This window comes from Lissotriton helveticus, chromosome 11, assembly GCF_964261635.1.
Source record: "Lissotriton helveticus chromosome 11, aLisHel1.1, whole genome shotgun sequence".
NCBI lineage: Eukaryota > Metazoa > Chordata > Amphibia > Caudata > Salamandridae > Lissotriton > Lissotriton helveticus.
In genome coordinates this window covers 3,687,634-3,708,205 of record NC_136072.1, presented here as the reverse complement: position 1 = coordinate 3,708,205, position 20,572 = coordinate 3,687,634, and the positions used below count along the sequence as shown (strand labels likewise).

Here is a 20,572-nt window from a genome sequence, read left to right as displayed (position 1 = left end):
TCGAGTGGGGGGGGGTCTCTGGTACTCTGCAGGTCTGTGTGAGGAAAGCCATGCCTGTTGACTGTTTGCTAGGGAATGACTTGGAGGACTCCCCTTGGGAAAAGGTGGAGAAAACGACTCACCTGAAGATGGTGGGTCTACCTGACTGGGCGTGCGTGACCACCCGGTCAATGGCAGCCAGTAGGGGTGATCAAGAGGTCCTGGGGCCTGACGGAGAGGCCCAGGAACCGGCCTTAGGGAGAAGGCGCAGGGCGCGCGGGAAACCGGCCCCTGAAGTTCCCACGGTCCAGGAGGAAGCAGACCTTGAGGGGGATGCCCTGGAGCCTACTGGGGAACAGATTGCCGAACTGGGGGACCTGCCTGAGCTGACCCATTGGCAGCAAGAAGGAGGCCCCTCCAGGGAGGAATTCTGCAGGGAGCAGAAAGAATGCCCTTCTCTCGTGGGTATGCGGCAGCAGGCTGCAGACCAGGCCAATGGTGTTCAGGCCAAAACACATTATGTGTACTGGGAGAATGACCTCCTGTACTCAGAGCCTAAGGCTGCTGAACCTGGGTCAGCCCGTGTGCTGGTGGTACCCCAGAAGTTCAGAGCCTTCCTACTGGGACTGGCTCATGATGTGCCTTTAGCAGGACATTTGGGGATGGACAAGACCTATGACAGGCTTGTCACCCACTTCTACTGGCCCCAAATGCACAAGAGCTCAGATGCTCATTGTAGGACCTGTCCAACTTGCCAGGCAAGTGGGAAGAGCGGAGGGAAGAACAAGGCTCCCCTCCAACCCTTCCCTGTGGTCAGTACGCCATTCCAACGAGTGGGTATTGATATTGGTGGGCCTCTGGACCCCAAGACAGCCATGGGCAACAGGTTCATCCTGGTCTTGGTGGATCATGCCACCCGGTACCCTGAAGCCATCCCTCTGAGGACAGTGACGGCCCCCGTGGTGGGGCGTGCACTAATGGGAATTTTCTCCAGAGTGGGGTTCCCTCTAGAGGTGGTGAGCGACAGGGGGACCAACTTTATATCCAAGTATATGAAGTCCCTTTGGCAAGAGTGTGGTGTAACCTACAAGTTCACCACACCTTACCATCCCCAAGGAAATGGGTTGGTTGAAAGATTCAACCGAACCCTGAAGGGCATGATCATGGGCCTGGAAGGTCCAATGAGGCGTAAGTGGGACGTCCTCTTACCATGCCTGCTCTTTGCATACCGCGAGGTGCCACAGAAGTCTCTAGGGTTCAGCCCCTTTGAGCTGCTGTATGGCCACCCCGTGAGAGGACCACTGAGTTTGGTAAAGGAAGGCTGGGAGCAATCTCCCAGGAAACCTCCCCAGAATGTATATAGCTACATGCTGGCCTTCAGAAACCAAACCAGGCGCTTCAGACAACTTGCTGAGGCAAATCTGGAAGCAAGCCAGGAGGAGATGAAGCGGTGGTACGACCAGAATGCCACTCTGGTAGAGCTTCAGCCTGGACAGGAGGTGTATGTCTTGGCCCCAGTGGAACCCTGTGCACTTCAGGATAAGTGGACAGGCCCATTTGAGGTTGTGGAGCGCAAGAGCTCAGTGACATACTTGGTGGACATGAAGACGCCCAGGAATCCTTTAAGGGTCTTACATGTCAACCGCCTCAAGCCCCACTTGAAAAGGTCCGAAGTGGGCATGCTGTTGGCCACTGATGATGGAATGGAAGAGGAGTCTGAGCCTCTTCCTGACCTCTTAGTGGCCTGTGAGAAAGATGGGTCAGTGGATGGAGTTAACCTCTCACCCACCCTGACCCCTGAGCAACAGGAAGACTGCCGCCAGTTGCTGGGGCAGTTTCCAGACCTGTTCTCCCTGGTTCCTAGTGTCACAGATTGGTGCGTCCATGATGTGGACACAGGAGACAGCTTACCTGTGAAGCATAAGGCTTACAGGGTAACTGACAGGGTCCGGGCCTGCATCAAGGAGGAGGTCTCCAAGATGCTTGCTCTTAGGGTGGTTGAGTCTTCCAGCAGTCCTTGGTCCAGCCCCGTGGTCTTGGTCCCAAAGGCTGCTGCGCCGGGAGCCACACCTGAACTCCGGTTCTGTGTGGACTACAGAGGACTCAATTCAGTCACCAAGACTGACGCGCACCCTATCCCCAGAGCTGATGAGCTCATTGATCGGCTAGGGGCTGCCCGGTTCCTCAGCACGTTTGATTTAACGTCTGGGTACTGGCAGATCGCCTTGACCGATGGGGCAAAGGAGAGGTCAGCATTCTCCACACCAGATGGGCATTTCCAGTTCCGGGTTATGCCATTTGGGATGAAGAATGCCCCTGCCACCTTTCAGAGGTTGGTCAACCAGGTGTTGGTCGGGCTGGATGAGTTCAGTGCCGCCTACCTGGATGACATCGCAGTGTTCAGTGGCACCTGGCCAGAACACCTGCGGCACCTCTGGGAAGTGTTGATGGCGCTGCGCAAGGCAGGCCTCACAATCAAGGCAAGCAAGTGCCAGATTGGGCAGGGTTCCGTGGTGTACTTGGGACACCAAGTGGGGAGTGGCAAGGTGGCACCCTTGCAACCCAAAATTGAGACCATCCTGGCTTGGGAACCCCCCAAGACCCAGACTGCAGTGAGAGCCTTCCTGGGGCTCACTGGGTATTACAGGAGGTTTGTCAAGGGCTATGGCACTATTGTGACCCCCTTGACAGAACTGACTTCTAAGAAGCAGCCCAGGAATGTGATTTGGACTGACACCTGTCAGAAGGCTTTTGACACCCTGAAGACTGCCATGTGCACGGCGCCCGTGCTCCTGGCTCCTGATTTCTCCAAGGAATTCATAGTGCAAACAGACGCTTCAGAGCATGGTGTAGGGGCTGTTCTCTCACAGATGACTGAGGAGGGCTTTGACCAACCCGTAGCCTTCATCAGTAGGAGGTTACTTCCACGGGAAAGTAGGTGGAGTGCAATAGAGCGAGAAGCATTTGCTGTGGTCTGGGCGCTGAAGAAGCTAAGACCCTACTTGTTTGGGTCTCACTTCCGGGTTCAGACGGACCACAGGCCCCTCAGATGGTTGATGCAAATGAGGGGTGAGAACCCAAAACTGTTGAGGTGGTCCATCTCCCTACAGGGTATGGACTTCACGGTGGAACACCGCCCTGGCACAGATCACGCCAACGCTGATGGTCTGTCCAGATTTTTCCGCCTTAGTGATGAGGAACTCCCTGGGGAAGGGTAGTTCTCCCCACATTTCAGCTGGAGGGGACACGTGTTAGACCTGGCACCTTGGCGTGAGTTTCCCTTCCACTTTTTGCTGTTGTGCCTCCAATGTTTTGATGGTGTCTGCTACTCAGGGCACTGCGCCACGGCCAACCCGTGCCGCAGTGCAAGTGCTCCCTACTGTAAAGTGTACATATGATTGATGTCCATGATTGGTTCATTGGATTCACTGTTAGTCCCTAGTAAAGTGCACCAGGAGTGCCAGGGCTTGTGAATGCCAATACTGCTAGTGGGCCTGCAGCGCTGGTTGCGCCACCCACAGAAGCAGCCTTAAAATGTGTCTAGGGTCTGCCATTGCAGAACCTGCGTGCAGTCTGGTACTGTCACCCTGGCTGGGCAAGTGCACACACTTGCCAGCCCCTAAACCTTCCCTTAACCTTCATATTAGTCACCCCTATGGTAGGCCAGAGGGCAGGGTGCATTGTAAGTGTAAGGTAGAACATGCCCTGATGTGTGTGGCATGTTCTAATAGTGAATTACTGCCAAAGTCGTTTTTCACTATTGTAAGGCTACCTGTTCCCTTCTAGGCCAGATGGGCTGCTGGAATTATTACACTCTATAATCCCAGCAGGCTCAGGGAACATGGTAGAAATTCGTGTTTAGTATGCCTGAACTCAGAATAATAAAATACTTCTTTTAGTAAAGTTTATTTTAATATCCTGTGTTTGCAAATGCTACTTTTAGAAAGTTAGCATTTGCTTGCCTAACCATTTCAGCCCGCCTCTGCTTGGATGTGGATCTGACTGTCTGGTGTGTGTGAGTGACAGGGCTGGGAGTTGACAGGTAGTGATTAGCAGGAGGACCCCTTAATGGGTGGTGGGAGTTTCCCCTGAATGATGCATCAGGCTGTGCCCCTGCCACCACAATGCTGGCTCCGCCCTCCTGGGGAGCGACTGATGACTCAGCCTGCACCTGGCCCAGGAAGGACCGAAGCTTGTAAACAAAGTGCTCAGGCCACTCCTGCCCTCTCAATGCCGGCTCCGCCCCCCTGGGGAGCGGCTGATGTGCCTGCCCTCACACTGAATGCAGAAGTCATAAGTACCCACAACAAGTACTCAGAGACTGGAGCAGTTATGCAGAGGCCCCCCTGGCTTGCTAGAACAAAAGAAACTGGGTATAAAAGTAGGAGCCCTGCTCCTTGTAAATTAGATCCTGTTTGTGCTACAAGAGAAACTCTGCCCGAAGAGAAGGACCTGGAAGGACTACAAGGAGGAGTGCTGACTCTGGCCTGTGTCTGGTGCCTTGCTGCCAAAGGAGAGGAAGAGAAAAAGACTACAAGAGACTTTTACTTTATTTTGAACTTTGTGCCAAACTCTGCTAAAAGATCTCCAAGGGCTTGCTGCTGAACTTGCCCCCTGACCAGCGCTCCAGGAACAGTGAGCGCTAACCCCTGACCAAAGCATCTGCTGTGTGTGCTGCTTATCGCTGCAGCGCTGTCTGAGGAAGACGAGAGCATCAAGCCCCCTGCACACCGTGACCGTGGGTGAGCAGATCGCCATAACAACGTGAAGCCCAGCCCGCCGCTGGCCTGAACACCGTGACGGCATCTGCACCTGGCCCCACGAGAGCAAAGTAACGGAGGACCCGTCCGGTCCAAGCACCGGAGTCTACTGGGCACAAGCGCCGTAGATTCCCCCGCAAAGACGGACTGCCGCCCTTGTCATCTCCCTCGCTATCAGCGTCTGGCCTGCTGCCCCGCTGAAGGGACATCACCGCGACCGGCACTTTGGCTGGGTACGTCCCGCACTTGGGGACCGTACTGCCACTGCGCCACACCCAGCCGCCGCCGTCAGGACGGACGAGAAGACTGAGTGAAAAGGACCTGTGCCCCCATCGAGCACCGCCGCCCTGGGTGACCCGTGACCTGCTGCCTCGAGCCGCAGCTCGCATCGCCCGTCAAGGAAGCAACGCGACGTGGGACAGCTCCCCCTTCAGCCGCCCTCTCCGAGGATCACCACAAGAAGTGAAAGGTACTGTCTTTGCCCCCTCCGCGGCGCGAGCGTCCTGCAATCTGAGCTCGCACCGCGCGGTCTGATCTCAGGCACCCCGGGAGCCTCGCAGCTGCTGCTTGCTTGGCAGCGCGAGCCGCCCCAGAGTCAGAGGCGCGCTCTGCTCTTGGCCCCCGAGGCCCCGCCTGACGCTTTCCGAGGCCCGCGGCCCCCTCTCCCCGAGTCGAGCCCCGAAGGGTGACTCATTTCAAGAGCGGAGACAGCGGGAAGCGCCTTGAAGCGCTATAAGACACTGGAACCTTTCTAAAGCTGGGCAGAAGGCCCGAAAGACCGCATTTATTCAAGAACTGTGCCTTTTTCATAAAGAGTAACTGGAACCTGCATTTGAAGTAACCAAGACTGTATTTACAAGCCTGCTTGAGATTTATATAAAGAACATATATTTTTACAAATACAGTTTGGTGTCATTGTGTGGTGGGTTGGTGGTGTTGGTGTAATATTGCAAATGTTTAACCCTACATGCCCCAGAGATTAGCCTAAGACTGCTTAAGCCACACTACCTAGAGGGTAAGCAGAGGTTGTCTTGAAGGTAACCCTCAGCCCTGACGAGGAAGGGAGAGGCCCTGCTTGTCGCCAGTGTTGCACTGCGCCAACCAGAGACTCCCCCTTCCTACAGGCGGCCTTTAGCAATTTTAAGGGATGTCTCCGTGATGTTGCCATCTGGATGAACACGAACAAGCTAAAATTAAATGCAGGGAAAACGGAGGTGATCTTTTTTGGGAAGTAAAGTCCACAAAAGTCCACATTTGTAAAGCGCACAATCACCCGTAAGGGTCTCTAGGCGCTGGGGGCCGTCGGGAAGATTAAGCGAGCTATTGCCCAGAGTCACATGGTGCTGGGCTGACCTGCCGCCGGAGCCGGGGATCGAACCGTGGTCCCCAGATTCCAGCGTCAGTCGCCCTGGCCCTGCGCCCTCACCAGATCATTGGTGCCTACTGAAATGGGGCCTCCTCCTTCTCCGAGTACGAGTGCTAAAAACCTAGGGGTGAGGTGGGATGATGACCTCTTTCTCCGCCCACATTCAACAAGTAACGGCTGGTTGCCTAAATAAACTTAGAAATGTACGTACATTCTTGGACTTACTACCCGAAGATTGCCGCAAACTAGTAGTCCATGCTGCAGTAACTTCTAGGCTGGACTATGCCAATGGCCTTTACTTGGGCTTACCGAAGTATGCGATCCAGCGATTGCAACTGGTGCAAAATGCGGCGGCAAGGCTGATCAAACACATACCGGTCAAACAACATATCTCGCCACATCTACGAGCGCTGCACTGGTTACCAGTGGCAAGCAGAATTGAGTTTAAGGCTCTGACACTTGCCTACCGGCTTTGCAGGGCAAGTGCCCACAATATCTCAAACTAAGACTCCCCCGCTACAAACAGGCACGCCCCCTGCGCTCAAATGCGCAAAATCTGCTCATGGTCCCACGCGTCTCAAGAGCTCGGCTTGGAGGTAGAACGTTTTCTGCCGCAACAGCCAAATTGTGGAATGTCCTACCACTCGAGCTTCGCAATGCGAGCTCAGAATTGTGTTTCATAAAACAGTTAAAATCATGGCTTTTTAATCATTAATTGCTTCTTTTTCACTTATACACTGACCCCCTCCCTTGCTCACTAAGCGACGGGACACCTCAGTGAGAGGTAGCTGTTGCGCTATACAAACTTCAGTATTATTATTATTATATTTGTAAAGCGCACAATCACCCATGAGGGTCTCTAGGCGCTGGGGGCCTTCGGGAAGATTAAGCAAGCTAAGACTTTGTTTTCCTAGAGCAGCATGCACCCATTGGTTTCCTTAGATTACTTGACAACCACCAAAGGAAGTGAGGAAAGCAGTGCCACAGAATCCTTAACTAAATGCCACGAGGACTATGCAGATCGCTATGTGAATTTTTAAAGTTGTTTTTAAATCAATTGAGGAAGGGTATTCCATACTTTAGGGCCCAGGGTGCTGAAGCATCCGCCACTGAATGATTTTGTGGACCCGGTGGTTTGTATAACTCAAAGAGGTGAGCTGCAGGACAATGACTAGAGTGAGACTAGACTCGACTAGACTAGAGTGAGAGTGGTCGGAGGGTGCGCACCGTCTGCTACTTGGCTGATGTTCCTGCCTCTTCGGAACGGATATAGCTCTAAGTACCATACTGAGCGGTTCACCTCTCTACAGGTACATTTCCTGTAGTCAATTTAAATGATTGTCCACTTTCTATGCATCTTTTCTTTGCCTCTCGGCATACATTAACGGTTTTAAACTGTAAGATGGAGCTTGTAAATCTTAAGTCATACAGTGGAGAATGTTTTCCTTTCAGTCCATGGCCTCTGTACTGGTGCAGTGCATGCTGGGTAAAGAGTGACAGACAAAGCTCTGCATTTAGCTTCAACACAGACCCAAATAAGGAGCCATTATCTTGGTAATTTACTTAATTATCTGAACAGCAGAAAGTGTCTCAAGGACACCCCCAAGCTCCAGGCTGATGAGCTCAGTTGATGCTGATGCTCCAATCTCCAAAGAGCAGTAACCATAAGGAAGCAGCCGCTCGTTGAGAGTAATATCGACCGATCCACCCCCTTATTGTGGAGATTCTCCGGTTCATGCTGTTGTTGACGTTCTTATGGGGGAAGTAGAGCTCTTTGTTTTGTGTTATTTGGTCAGCTGTAGCAGTGACACCCGTTGAATATCACATGTTCATTGTTTTTTTACCTCAAGAATGAATAAACGTGGGTGTTTTTAAAGGATAGAAAGACCTGTGTTTGGGAAGACAGTTAGCACTAGGGGGTGTACACAGTAGTTCATTTCTTGCCAAGTATAAGTGTTTCTCACAACAACTACAAAATATGTGCAGATGATTGAACTTTTCATTAAAGATTTGATTTCACATGAAAATCTGGGCTTTTTTGTATATTTTATATGCAAATGTAAATTTTGTTGAGTCCGTTGTGAGAAGATAGGAAGGGGTGTAGTTGCATACAAAATAGTCACTATTTCCTGGCACCAGCTCACTTTCTTGAGCGAATTTACACAAATGTGTAGCCCTATAAAAGTGGGCACGCCATTTTGGTGACGAGTACTGAGTTGGTGATGCTCTCAGTGCTAGATGAATTGAGACTCGCAGCTGATAAGAAAATCCCTTTGCATTGATCCTATTAGCTCTCGCAGCCGCGTTTGACACGTTGATCCACGCACAGCGCTTGGTTCGTGTGCGGCAGCTGGGAGTCACCGGGACGATCCTCCAATGGATTACCTCCTTCTTGGAGGATTGGTCTCAGGTCCAATTAGGGGAATGCACATCTAGGCAGGGCAGAGTGCGATGGGGGGTTCCGCAGGGCTCTGTGTTGTCCCCCCTGTTATTAATATCTACCTTCAGTCGTTGGTAGAAGCACTGGCAAAATTGGATTGTCAGGCGTTTAATTACGCTGATGACACCAAGTTAATGGTACGAGTTGATAATTCCCCTCAGGTACAGCTCAATGTTCAGAACATCCTCCGGTTCACTATGAACTGGATGACTTCTAATTCACTTAAGGTAAACCTGGATAAGACAGAGGTGCTTGCTCTTACTATAAAGGCTTCGTCCTGGTCCTTTCTCTTTTGGCCCCAAGAGCTTGGCACCACCCCGACACCGGTGCCAGCTGTGAAGAGCTTGGGTATCAAGCTGGACACCAAGTTAACTCTAAACAATCCAGTGTCTGCTGTAGTGGAGAGTTGTACGGGCCTGATGCCGCAACTCTGGAAACTGGGGACACTGTTGTCATTTTCCACCATGCGTACCGTCGTGACTTCACTAATCTTGTCACTCTTGGATTACTGTAACGCAGTATACACAGGACTTTCGGGGAAACTTCTTGGGAAACTTCAGGTGGTTCTAAATGATGCGGCAAGGCTGATTTTTACACTGCCAAGAAGAGCACATGCCACCCCCTGCTACAACAGCTACACTGGCTCCTTATCAAGCAGAGGGTCAGGTTCAAGGACCTGTGCATTGCACATGAAACACAGTATGGAGCGGCGCCCAACTACATCAAAGACCATTTGAAGCCTTCTGTGCCCGGACGCTGTCTCCGGACATCTGAGTCCAGCTTGTTGGCCTGCCAGCGCTTTACTAGAGCCACCTTGGATGGGCGGGCTTTCTCAGTTGTGATTCCCCAGATCTGGAACAAGTTACCGGATAGCATGCATAGGGAAGCCACCTTACTCCCGTTCAGGAGGAAACGCAAGACCATTTTGTTCACTGAGGCATTTGGATAAGTCCACCCTATTCTGTGCGGAGTCTAGCAGGAATAAGGGATTCCCGGGTTCTTGGTCTATGCTGCAAGCGCTTAGAGACCTTCTGGTGATTTGGTGCTCTACAAATATAAACTAACATAACATGCCATTTGTCGTTTTTAGTTCAAATGCTAGCTAACTGAATACAGTGTTTGGTTGGCGACTAATACATCTGTGTGTGCGTCCCAGTACATTGTGGCATGTGGGCGTCTCCAGGTGTTCCCCATAAACTGTACTGATTGGTCGACAGGTCTGCATTTGATTAATTGGAAATGCAATGGTTTCTTTGAGGGAGACTACCAACGGTTTTCAGAAAGCACATTTTTAGTGGATTATTTGGCCAGAGTTTATAAAACCCCACCCCTGCCACAAGCTCGCTACATAGAGATGTTCATTTTTAAAAGCCCAATCTCCAGACAGCAGACCTTCCAGGTTTTGAAAGCAGAGTTTGGGTTGAGCCTGTTAGGATGTGTTGTAATGCAGGGTGTATTATTTGTATTACCTGCAATTTTATTTTTTAGTAACCATTTTTTAGGTTAAATAGTTTCAGATGTTAAAGGGGAGATTCAATTGAGCTAAATTATGTTTGTGGGTAATTGTTATTACATATTCCAGGACGTTTGGGGTTACAATCAGTCTGTGGACATCAGCCAATTACCCAGGAGACCGGAAAGTCCATTTAGGCAACGTTTCCCTTCATAAAATCTGTGCATCTCATGAGCTGGGGAATCATTTCCACCTTACGTCACCCCTGAAACAACAGTTGGGCAGGACACCCACTCATGCAGCACACAGTAGTCATTCTCACCTTTGGAGGAGTGGGTCTTGAGAAAACGGACGTTCAAAGTTATTTTAACCCGTCCTCCCTGAGCCTTGTACAAAATGAACATAGGCCAGTTGGAAGCCTCTGTCTGCCGTGTTGATTAAAAAAAAAAAAAAAAGAATAAGAATTACTAGAGCTTTATCTTCCTTATAATTTGTGCTCGGCATCTGAGGTTTCAGTCTTTGATGTTATTTGGTTGCTTTGCTTGTAGGCAGAGAAGCACAGACACTGGGACAGTAAGATCTACTCCTTTGCAACGAGGGAGTCCTTAAAATACTGCTCTTTCTTTTAGAACCGGAATGCTCAAGGCGCACCAGGTGACAACGAAGAACCTGAGTCTCGCAGTGTCTGACTGCTTTTGGAAGATGGTTCGTGAGTCTGTAGAGCAGCAGGCAGATGCGTTTAAAGGTGAGTCGGGGGATGGTACTGCTTGTGAGCCTCTGCAGCTGATACCACAGTACCTGGTCTTTGAAGCCATACCTGTGTCTGCCGTTAGCTTATTCTTTTAAGGACCTTCCCAAATATTAAGAGGTTTGGGGCATCAGAGTTGATACCATCAGGTGTCTCGGATGTCTTCATCACAGAGCCTTCAGACGGGGATCGCATTGTAGGGTTGTCCACCTTAACGTTGGAATGTAGGTGGCATTCTGTTCTTTCTTGCCACCTTTCCACCTGAGTCTTGAGTTAAAATGATTGGTCTCCTAATGTTGGGTAGTGTGCTGCTGCTGATGAACTGAGGCCGAATGAGCAACATTAGCTCGTGTAAGAGATTCAATCTTCGTAAATACCAAGGGAGCGTTGAGGGGAGCCTGAAGGAGAAACCAAAATATTACAAGGAGGAAAATGAAGGAGAATGAGATGAAGATCTGGTTTCACAGTTCATTCAATTACTTTGAATGTTTCTCTTTTGTAAAGATGTGCTTCGTGCGTCTATGTAAGTTACAAACTGTTTCTACCTCTGGAGAAATTGCAGAGGCACTCCCCAGGACCACACAGGATTACAATCCCTGGTAGTCAGGTGTTTGATGGTTTTCTTACTGTCCACGTGGAAAGTCAGAAATCACTGGGCCCTCTCTGACCAAAGGATAGATCTTTGGATTTAACCCCTTCAGTGCTGATGACAAAGCCAGCTCGTCATGGGCGTTACCTGCGCTACGCGCATGACGAGCTGGCTTTGTCACGTAACGCGGGTTTTTTTAATTTTCAGCGCACAGCGGGAAAACCGCTAACGCGCATGCGGTTAATGATCATGCACACACATGTAAAAACACTGAATTTTGTTAAAGAATGAGTCATGCTTTAGTGTCATACTCCGGTACTTTGTACTTTTTCTGTGTTTATTTTCACTGCTCTGTAACTCGTTGTGATGGCGCTTTGCACATGGATGGACAAAAAGAGTTCAAGGGATGTTTGAGGGCATAGACTGGGGAGATTAAGCGGGACTCGTGGGAGCTCTTGAAGCAGACTTAGGTGCCTCCTGTTTACTGCTCTTAGTACCTTTCTTGTGCTGCAATATTACTATCTTGCTGAAAGCCGTGCAAGTTTTATAAAATATTAGTGATACAAAATAGAGAGAGAGGGGTCCCACTCACCAAACAGACAGGACACCAAAGTTAGACACTTCTGTCAACAACCAGATCCCTTTGGGCTCCTTTTGTTCAAATCATACAGGTACTCTCAGTTGTCATACATACACCGTTTCAATCATCAGCATTCATACGAATCCAAAAAGATAATATAAAAAATGATTTTTATTTTGTTGTATACAGTTCTCTTTGGATACACAATATATAAATAAAAACAAATTCATAAAAAGGCACCTCATCAATGTACATCAAATGATCAAAAATTCAAATTATTTAAAAACCCACAATTTAAAAAGACTGTGACAATTGCTGGAGACATAATACCCAATCTTAGAAGATTGGCACACCAAGTCTTACAAGTGTATTAAACCAAGGTCAACACATTTATCTGTTATCCTCTTTCTTAGTGACCCCTGGAGATGCTTTGGTGCTTAATGAACACAAAGCGACACGTTTCGGGGGCCCAATTTGATTCACCGCCTTCTTCAGGCTTAATGTTATTAATCAGTGTCTCCCCATACAAACTAAAAAACAGCAGTATATAAAAAATACAATTAAAAAGCTATCTCAACAGTGCTCACATATAGTATAATACATATTTCTCTTTTTGTCATTAAATGACTGTTACAAATACAAGCATATATATAAAAATAAAAAAATCCATACACGAATACAACAAATACATTTATATTACACTTTTGATTTCAAGCATGACGATCCAACAGCTTATCCACAAACCACTCCATATTGCACACCATCAGTATAGTATCATACACATACACACATAAATTTCACACAAGTACCCACCCGTTGTGAGAAATGGGAGAACTGTTTCTTCCTCTGATGTGATTTGTCACCTCCAGACCACACAAACCTACAATAGTGATGTAAGATGTATGTCCTCCCTAAAGAGAGTAACAACAAAGTAGGTGCCTAATGCTAGAATTTTATTATTGCATTATTAGTTCTTTCTTGGCTAGTAAGCCATCTGCCACTCAGTACAAATCACACAACTGCACCTTAATTTTCCTTCCTTGAGTTGTTGTGTTGGGTGGAGGCAAAATAGACACGAGGTTGAGTAAACCTTCGCTCGTTCCCTGCAGATGTACATAGAGAAGGGACAGTTTGTTAATGTTTGCTAACCACCCCCGGTGAATGGTAGTCATTCTGTATAATAAAGGCTCTCTACCTTCCAAAGGCTTCTGCCACACACCGCCACTGGAGCTATGGCGAGTATTTTCCTATTAGGTAAAATCGCCTTATGATGGGTTCCAATTCCTGCTCATGCGGTGAAACCAGCTCCCTAAATATAGATAAAAAACATTTCAGAAATCTTCGCTTTACATATGCACAATGGCAAAACAGCTACTGTCATTTAGAGAAGAACTATAATGCACTCCTCTAATCTCACGGGTTCACCCCATCCCCTTTGTTCCATGACGAATAACCGAGCCTATGCAGCATATCAACATATTCAGCAAACCTTCATCTAGAGCACACCAAGTATACACTGATTGCCTAATTACAGCCCCCTATTCCAAGGACACTTCAACTTAGACTCGTAACGTGCTCATAACAAACTTAGACTCGTAGTCTACTCGTGTATACTTGGTGTGCAATATCTAGATGAAGGTTTGCTGATTATGTTGATATGCTGCATAGGCCTGGTTATTCGTCATGGAACAAAGGGGATGGGGTGAACCCGTGAGATTAGAGGAGTGCATTATAGGTTTTACTCTAAATGACAGTAGATGTTTTGCCATCGTTTTCTACTTGGGACCGCATCCGGAGCACAGATCCGTTTACAGATGAAGACGCACCGTCTCATGCTGCTAAAGGCACCCTAAATTGCAGAGCGACTGAATCTCGTAATTCAAGCCCTAAGGGAAGACGCACACGTCCCAAGTAGAAAACTGTGCCCTTTTTAAACCCAAAGTGCTCTACTCTCGATCATTTGTCTCGATTACGGTCGGTTTGTTACACCGAATCAGACTCTACAAATCCTACGTTTCCGAGGATCTTCACAAGAAGAACTAGCACAACTTTGAGTGCGATTTGATCTACAGACCGCGCAATTAACGCATATACATTCAACATTCATATGATCTCTTTTATTCAGTACTTCCACATCATACACTCAAGTCCTGGGCCCCGTTGGGTCAGAAGTATCACTGACGGAGCGACTTCCCTAGTGACATCAATATTTATTATAGCCCTGAGGAGTCGCGGGAGGTTTGTCCCACATGCGACGAAACATGTGTCGGCTGGATTTCTCTTGAGAGCATTAAAACACCATATTTCTGACGATTTTATTTAATAAAAAAATATATTTTGTCTACTAACAGGCTTTGTTTCTATTGCGTCAATATTTAGCAGTGCGCCCTTTCTCTCCCTTTTTCCTGACTAAAAACCCTTTAGATCATTACAACCGATTGATATTTAGGCAGATCCAGTAAGACACTTGCGACTGCATTTTGTATCCTCTGTAACTTTTTTAGATGTTGGCCTTGCATATTTAGGTAAAACCGTTGCAGTAATCTATTTTAGATATGGTACAAGGCTCCAACTGCAAAAAAATGCACCTGTGTGGCTCCAACAAGAGGAACAGCTGGCACGCCTACAGAAGACAGTTCAGGGAGCTCCATGTGCAGAGGACACATTACGGGGAAGAGGAGTATATTTGAAATATGGGATTGATAGATAAACTCAGCCCCCCTGAATCTAGACCGACTTTACACCGGGAGGGTGATAGGCCCGGGAGATTATTATCCTTGCTCCTAGTATGCAAGACAGGAATGCAAATGATCGTGGACTTAAAGGGGGGGTGGCGACATGGATACCATGTTATGTTTATTTGTATAGCGCACTAATCACCCGAGAGGCTATCCAGGCACTTGGGCAGCTGTGTGGGTGTGTGGTCTCCAAGGTGCTTGTACGGAGAGCCAGGTTTTCAGCTACTTGTGGAACTCAAGAAGTGAAGAGGAGGCTCTGATGTGTTGAGGGAGGTTTTTCCATCTCTTGGGTGCAATGTCGGAGAATGGATGTGGCCCATGTTGCAATGAACAGCACACTGCAGCAGTATTTAGTGCAATTCTACAGTCAACCATTTTGACATATGGGTATAGTGTACGTGAAATTCATAAATATATCGGAGCTCCAGAGGCTCCACGAACACCGGATCTTAGAGTTAGAAGGTGAGTTATTGAAGCAAGAGCTGCGGGCGGCTGTTGAGGATATGACCAGGAATAAAACGCCAGGAATAGCTGGCCTTCTGTTAGAATTCTAGCTTTCGCACGCTTCGTTTCTCTCAGAACATCTCTTAGTGGTCTTTCAGGAGGCGCAAACATTGGGTGAATTACCACAGTCGATGCGGGACGCAATGATTCTAATGTTGCCTCAGCTCGACAGAGACCCGACGGTATTTGGATCCTACCACAAATCATCCATGGTAAACGAGGTTAGAAGGGTGTTGTCAACGATGTTAGCCAGTAGGCTGAGTAGAGTGATTGGCACTAGAGTACGCAAAGACCAGTGTGGTTTTATGCCAACTAGCAAGACCCTAATGAATGTCTGTAGGTGTATATGTTCTGCAGGCTGATCAAGGTTCAGATCTAGATGGGAGAGTGGTTGCCTTGAATATTAAAAAGGCGTTTGACACCATAGGCTGGAAATACTTGTGGACAGTGCTTTTAAGGGTGGGATTCAGATCCAAGTTTTTGCTGTATTCAAATCCCATGGCACAGGTCGGACCTGGAGGGGATGTTTCGGAAAGACGGGATGTTTGGTTGGGGGAGGCGAGGGTGCCGAGTATAGGTTGGGGGCCGTTAGGTGTGTGAGTGTGGGCAGGTGGGGCTGCCCTCTCTCTCCGCTCCTGTTTTCTTTGGTAAAGTGAGTTCTTTACTAAACGTATCAATGAAGCTAGCAACTCCCCATAGGAATTATTCTGTACAATGTCTTCCTTGGCAGCCCCCAAACCAGCAGATATACCATCTAGCCACCAACTATGTGAAGATTTGGCCAAATTCTTCCTGTGCAAAGTAGAAAAGATTTTCCATGCCCTGGACAACCAAATCACGATCAACGCCTCAGTAACCTCTACCCCAGGAATACTTCCAGAGAACAACAGGAAATCTGATAGCCTTGAAAACTTCACCCCTATTAGTGAGGAGGAGGTAACAAACCCATTATTGAGGATAAAATCAGGCTCCCCTCATGACCCCTGCCCGGCCACCATTGCCAAATTAGCACCCTCTACCATTGCCGCGGGACTCACCCCCCTGTTCAATGATATGCTGGCCAAAGGTGAATTTCCCCTATGCTGGAAACAAGCATCTATTCTGCCCCTTCTAAAAAAAACTAATCTAGACGTAACCGACATGAACAACTTTCGTCCTATTGCCAGGCTTCCCCTACCAGCTAAAATCATGGAGGGTATACTAAATAATCAACTTAGTACCTTCCTGGGGACAGAAAAGTGGCTGGACCCTTCCCAACATGGATTTAGGGCAGGACATAGCACGGAATCAGCACTGATCACATCAGCCGAAGATATAAGAAATGTGATGGATGCTGGGGGCAGAGCCGCCCTGATCCTGTTGGACCTCTCTGCGGCCTTCGACACGGTCCATTACAAATTATTGGTGGGCCGTTTGAGGGCCTCTGGGATTCAGGGAAAGGCTCTGGAAATCCTGCAGGACTACCTATCCAGCAGGACTCAATCGGTGGCCTTGGGGGACTTTGAATCGGAGCCATTTGTGCTTCCCTGCGGAGCTCCTCAGGGGTCTTCCCTGAGCCCAACTCTTTTTAATGTTTATGTTTCGACTTTGGCGCCAGTGATTAGATCCTTCGGTTTCAGTTTGACATCCTACGCCGACGACACCCAGATCGTGTTGTCGCTGCGTCCAGGAGAAGTTGATAGCACAGCAGATAGATTCAGATGCTGCATGCGGGAAGTTAGTATCTGGGTGGCAGGAAACTGCCTTAAGCTCAATTCAGCAAAAACAGAAGTGTTGCTGTTTGGGTCAAGAGACAATTTCTGGTCCCCTCGTTGGTGGCCAGAGGAAATGGGGTCTTCCCCCTCCCCGGTCTCGAAGGTAAAAAAAACTTGGGTGTACTGATGGATGACACCCTGTCCTTCAAGCCACATATCAACGCACGGTCCTCAGCGACCCACTATGTGCTCAAAACTATTCGGAAAGTCTTACCATTTCTTCCGGATGAACACAGGAAAACTGTAGTGACAGGACTGGTGATGTCCCGGTTAGATTACTGCAACGGCTTGCTGCTAAACGCCCAACAGGGGCTTTTAGATAAACTTCAAATCCTGCAGAATGCAGCTGCACGTTTGATTACGGGTACTCCCAAGTTTGCCTCAGTTGCACAGGACCTGGTAAAGTTACACTGGCTTCCAGTCCGTAAAAGAATCATTTTTAAGTCACTATGCGTGACTTTCAAGGCCTTGCAAGGCCTGGGCCCTCACTGTCTGACTTCTCTTTTCCAGTGGTATAGACCGGCGAGACTTCTAAGGTCAGCGGATCAGGGGCTGGTTGTAGTCCCCAGGGTGAGGAAAGTCCGCTGGGGAGGTAGAAGCCTATCCCTGGGAGCGGCCAAGGCATGGAATGCGCTGCCTTCGAGCCTCAGACAGATCCCCGACCTGCTTCTATTTAGAAAGGCCCTCAAGACATGGCTTTATACACATTAACTCTCCTTGCTCATGCCCACTAGCGATCAGTCAGCGCCAGGACACCTCCGGGTAACAGTGCGCTTTATAAATGTCAAAAATAAATAAAATTGGCTATTCGTTTGTGAGCTGTAATAAGGAAATGAGGGACACAGATGGATGACTGTGCATATTATCTTGCTATATGCGGATGGTGCTCTCCTGTGTCTGTGACAGCCCTAAACATTAGTGCCAAGACAACTGGCTGAATTACAGAGGTTCGATTTCGGTTTACGTATAAACTTGGAGAAGTAGCTGTTAATTGTATTAGCAAGATTAAGATTGTGAGGCAGAACCCTAGACATATTGCCTAAATGGTGATTGCGATGCGATCTTGACAGGTTCGGATACCTGGGAATACAGTTTGCACACACTGCAGACAAACAATATGACAATAATAAGGTTAGAGTCCTGATACGGCTTGAGGGCTCTTAGGATTTTAGAATAGATTACCTCTGTCAGTTGCAGGCTGGATTGCGGTCGCAAAAATGGATGTCCTGCCCATATGTCTTTATACCCTCTTGAACTCACAATGCTTTAATACGGAGGAGTACATTTAAAACAGTTGGATAGCTTGCTGTTCTCTTTAATATCTGCCAGAAACAGAAGTCCGGAAGCATCGGGTATACCGAAGTTGGACACCGCAGATGACGGGCTTGGACTCCCCAATTTACAGCTGTATTACATATCAGCGCCCCTACAGCACGCAGCCAGATGGTGTGCTGAGGAAAAGAACTTGGATAAACTATTATTGGCAGGAATATCGGGGGCGGCGGACTCGCCAGTTTGTTTTATGGTAGGAACGTGACGGAAAAAACATGGCCCCCACATTGTGTGACTTGTGGCGCGAGTATGGTAAACAACAGTTTCCTGTTTGTAGGAGGCCCTGAAGAAAGATGAGGTAAAAGTAGAGAAGTTGGCCAAATCCAAATGGGAGGAAGATCTACCAAACCACTAGCAGATGGGGACTGGAACAGATCACGCAAATTAGTTCAGGAGGTGTCTAGCAATGCCGGAGCTGGCTGAACCGTGATATGTAGAAGCTCTGCAAGACTTCATCCTTGTGTTATCAAGACTGGTTATTTAGGTCAGCCAGGCTCCCAGCTGTGCGAGGGGACATCACTCAGGGCAATCGAGACTACCTGCCCTGAAACCTAGAACACCAGTCCCTGCCTTTCTGCTGAGACCAGAGGCCCCTGTGAGGAGGAGAAGGAGAATGCCTGGAAGGGAACAAGATCCAGTCCTGCTCAGTGGATCTCTATAGCTAGGTGTGAGAAAGCAGTTGTTGCACCTATTGGACCATCGCCTGTCGTTAGGCTAAAGTTGGCAACCCCGTATGCCAGAGGGAGCTGCTATGAATACAGTTGCTGTTGTATCGAACGGGCCATTCCCCGTGTGTGGTCTAAAGTTAGTACCCCTGTATGGTAGAAGGTGCATTTCCACCACTTAGGCTGTTGCTCTTGTGCGGACTGTAGTACGTAGAAGTAAGTTATCTTTCTAGCTTTCTGTAGAATATTCAATGATAGTGTTCTGTGTTCTGTATTCTTTGCTTGTGGATTCTTCAGTGTGGCAGTTGACTGTTGCTACCGCACTTGAAGGTCTGCTCTTACTTTACTGCTCATCCAGAATAAAGGATCTTTTATACAACGTTACTATCTCCGCCTCATTTACTACAATTTTGGCGACGCATGGGATTTCAACGAACCCGTCATCAAAAACAAAAAAAAACGGCAAGTCGAAAAGAAAAGCAGAGCAGACCAAAACGGGATGAATCTGACGAAAACCACAACCTGAAGGAACCTGATACTGCACGGAGTACACCTACTGAGAAGCCCCGCTATTTCCTTCAGCATAACGGCAAGTGGAAAACTTCTCTTAAATGTTCCTGTCTACTGTATTCCGCTTACCGTCATAGACTCTTCGCACCCTGGCTACTCCTTACCCTGTCGCTCCCTTGTCCAATCTGATGACGCACTGGAACGTTAAGGGGAGTTAGCGATTTCTTCGCTGACGTAGCCAGCCTGTGCGCTCCACCAGTGAGAGAGTCTTCACTTCTGTGCGGCCAATACACGTCAGCGCTACGGACAACGTTTGAACGTCAAACGTCCTCACGTCAAGGTAGCCATTTTGGATTGTCATGGTAACCAATTCATCCCCGGCAAAGCAACGACGATGCGCACGTCTTTTGCGCATTCAAAGCAAGTAAACGCTTAATTTGGAAAGTTATGAGCACGCATATTTAGAGACTGTTATCAGCGTTAGTCCTTAACTATTATTATCTGTAATCGACTGTGTGAAAGTTTAAAAAATTTTTTTTTTTTTTTTCGTTCTCTTAGTTTTTCCTCACTAACAATTTACAATCAGAAATTGAGTATGTCAGAACAAATAGCTCCCCATAGTGGTGCTGTAGTTTTACCACCCAGCTTTCTTTCTAATCCAGGCCAGCCCAGCGTATCATGGGAGGATTGGTTCCCCATGTTCGAGAATTACTTAGATGCCTTAGAAGCACAGGACTATTCAGCAAAGAGGAAGAAAGCTCTACTATTAAGTTCACTGGGCAAGGAAGGCCAACATGTTTTTAGATTCCTACCACAGGCACTACAGGCTGGCGCACAGGCTCCAGTTGACGAATATAAAGAAGCTATTGCTCGTCTTGAAGTTAGATATGCAAAAGAAGAGAATCTGGTAATGAACAGATATAAGTTTTACACTAAGAACCAAAAAAACAGGAGAAACCATAGACGATTTTGTTTCAAGATTGCGAGAAATGTCTGTAAAGTGCAAATTTGGTAACATGACAGACGAACTGATAAGGGACCAATTAATGGTACAGTGTAATAACAAGAAAATACAAGAGCGTTTATGGGCGGCAAAAAACCCTAATCTTCAGACAGCAATTGAGCTAGCAAAGGTTGTAGAACAGTCTGATGGC

General features: G+C 48.0%; 1 protein-coding gene across 4 annotated transcripts in view; it reads left to right on the top strand.

Annotated features, from left to right (window-relative positions):
• The window catches only part of OPA1 (OPA1 mitochondrial dynamin like GTPase), a 253,853-nt gene that overhangs the window by 103,109 nt on the left and 130,172 nt on the right, over positions 1-20,572 (top strand). For all 4 annotated transcript variants that reach the window (XM_078666567.1, XM_078666565.1, XM_078666566.1 and 1 more), the window contains one exon: positions 10,628-10,743. In XM_078666567.1, coding sequence (XP_078522693.1) covers positions 10,628-10,743 — 116 coding nt within the window. The remainder of the gene's footprint in view (positions 1-10,627; positions 10,744-20,572) is intronic.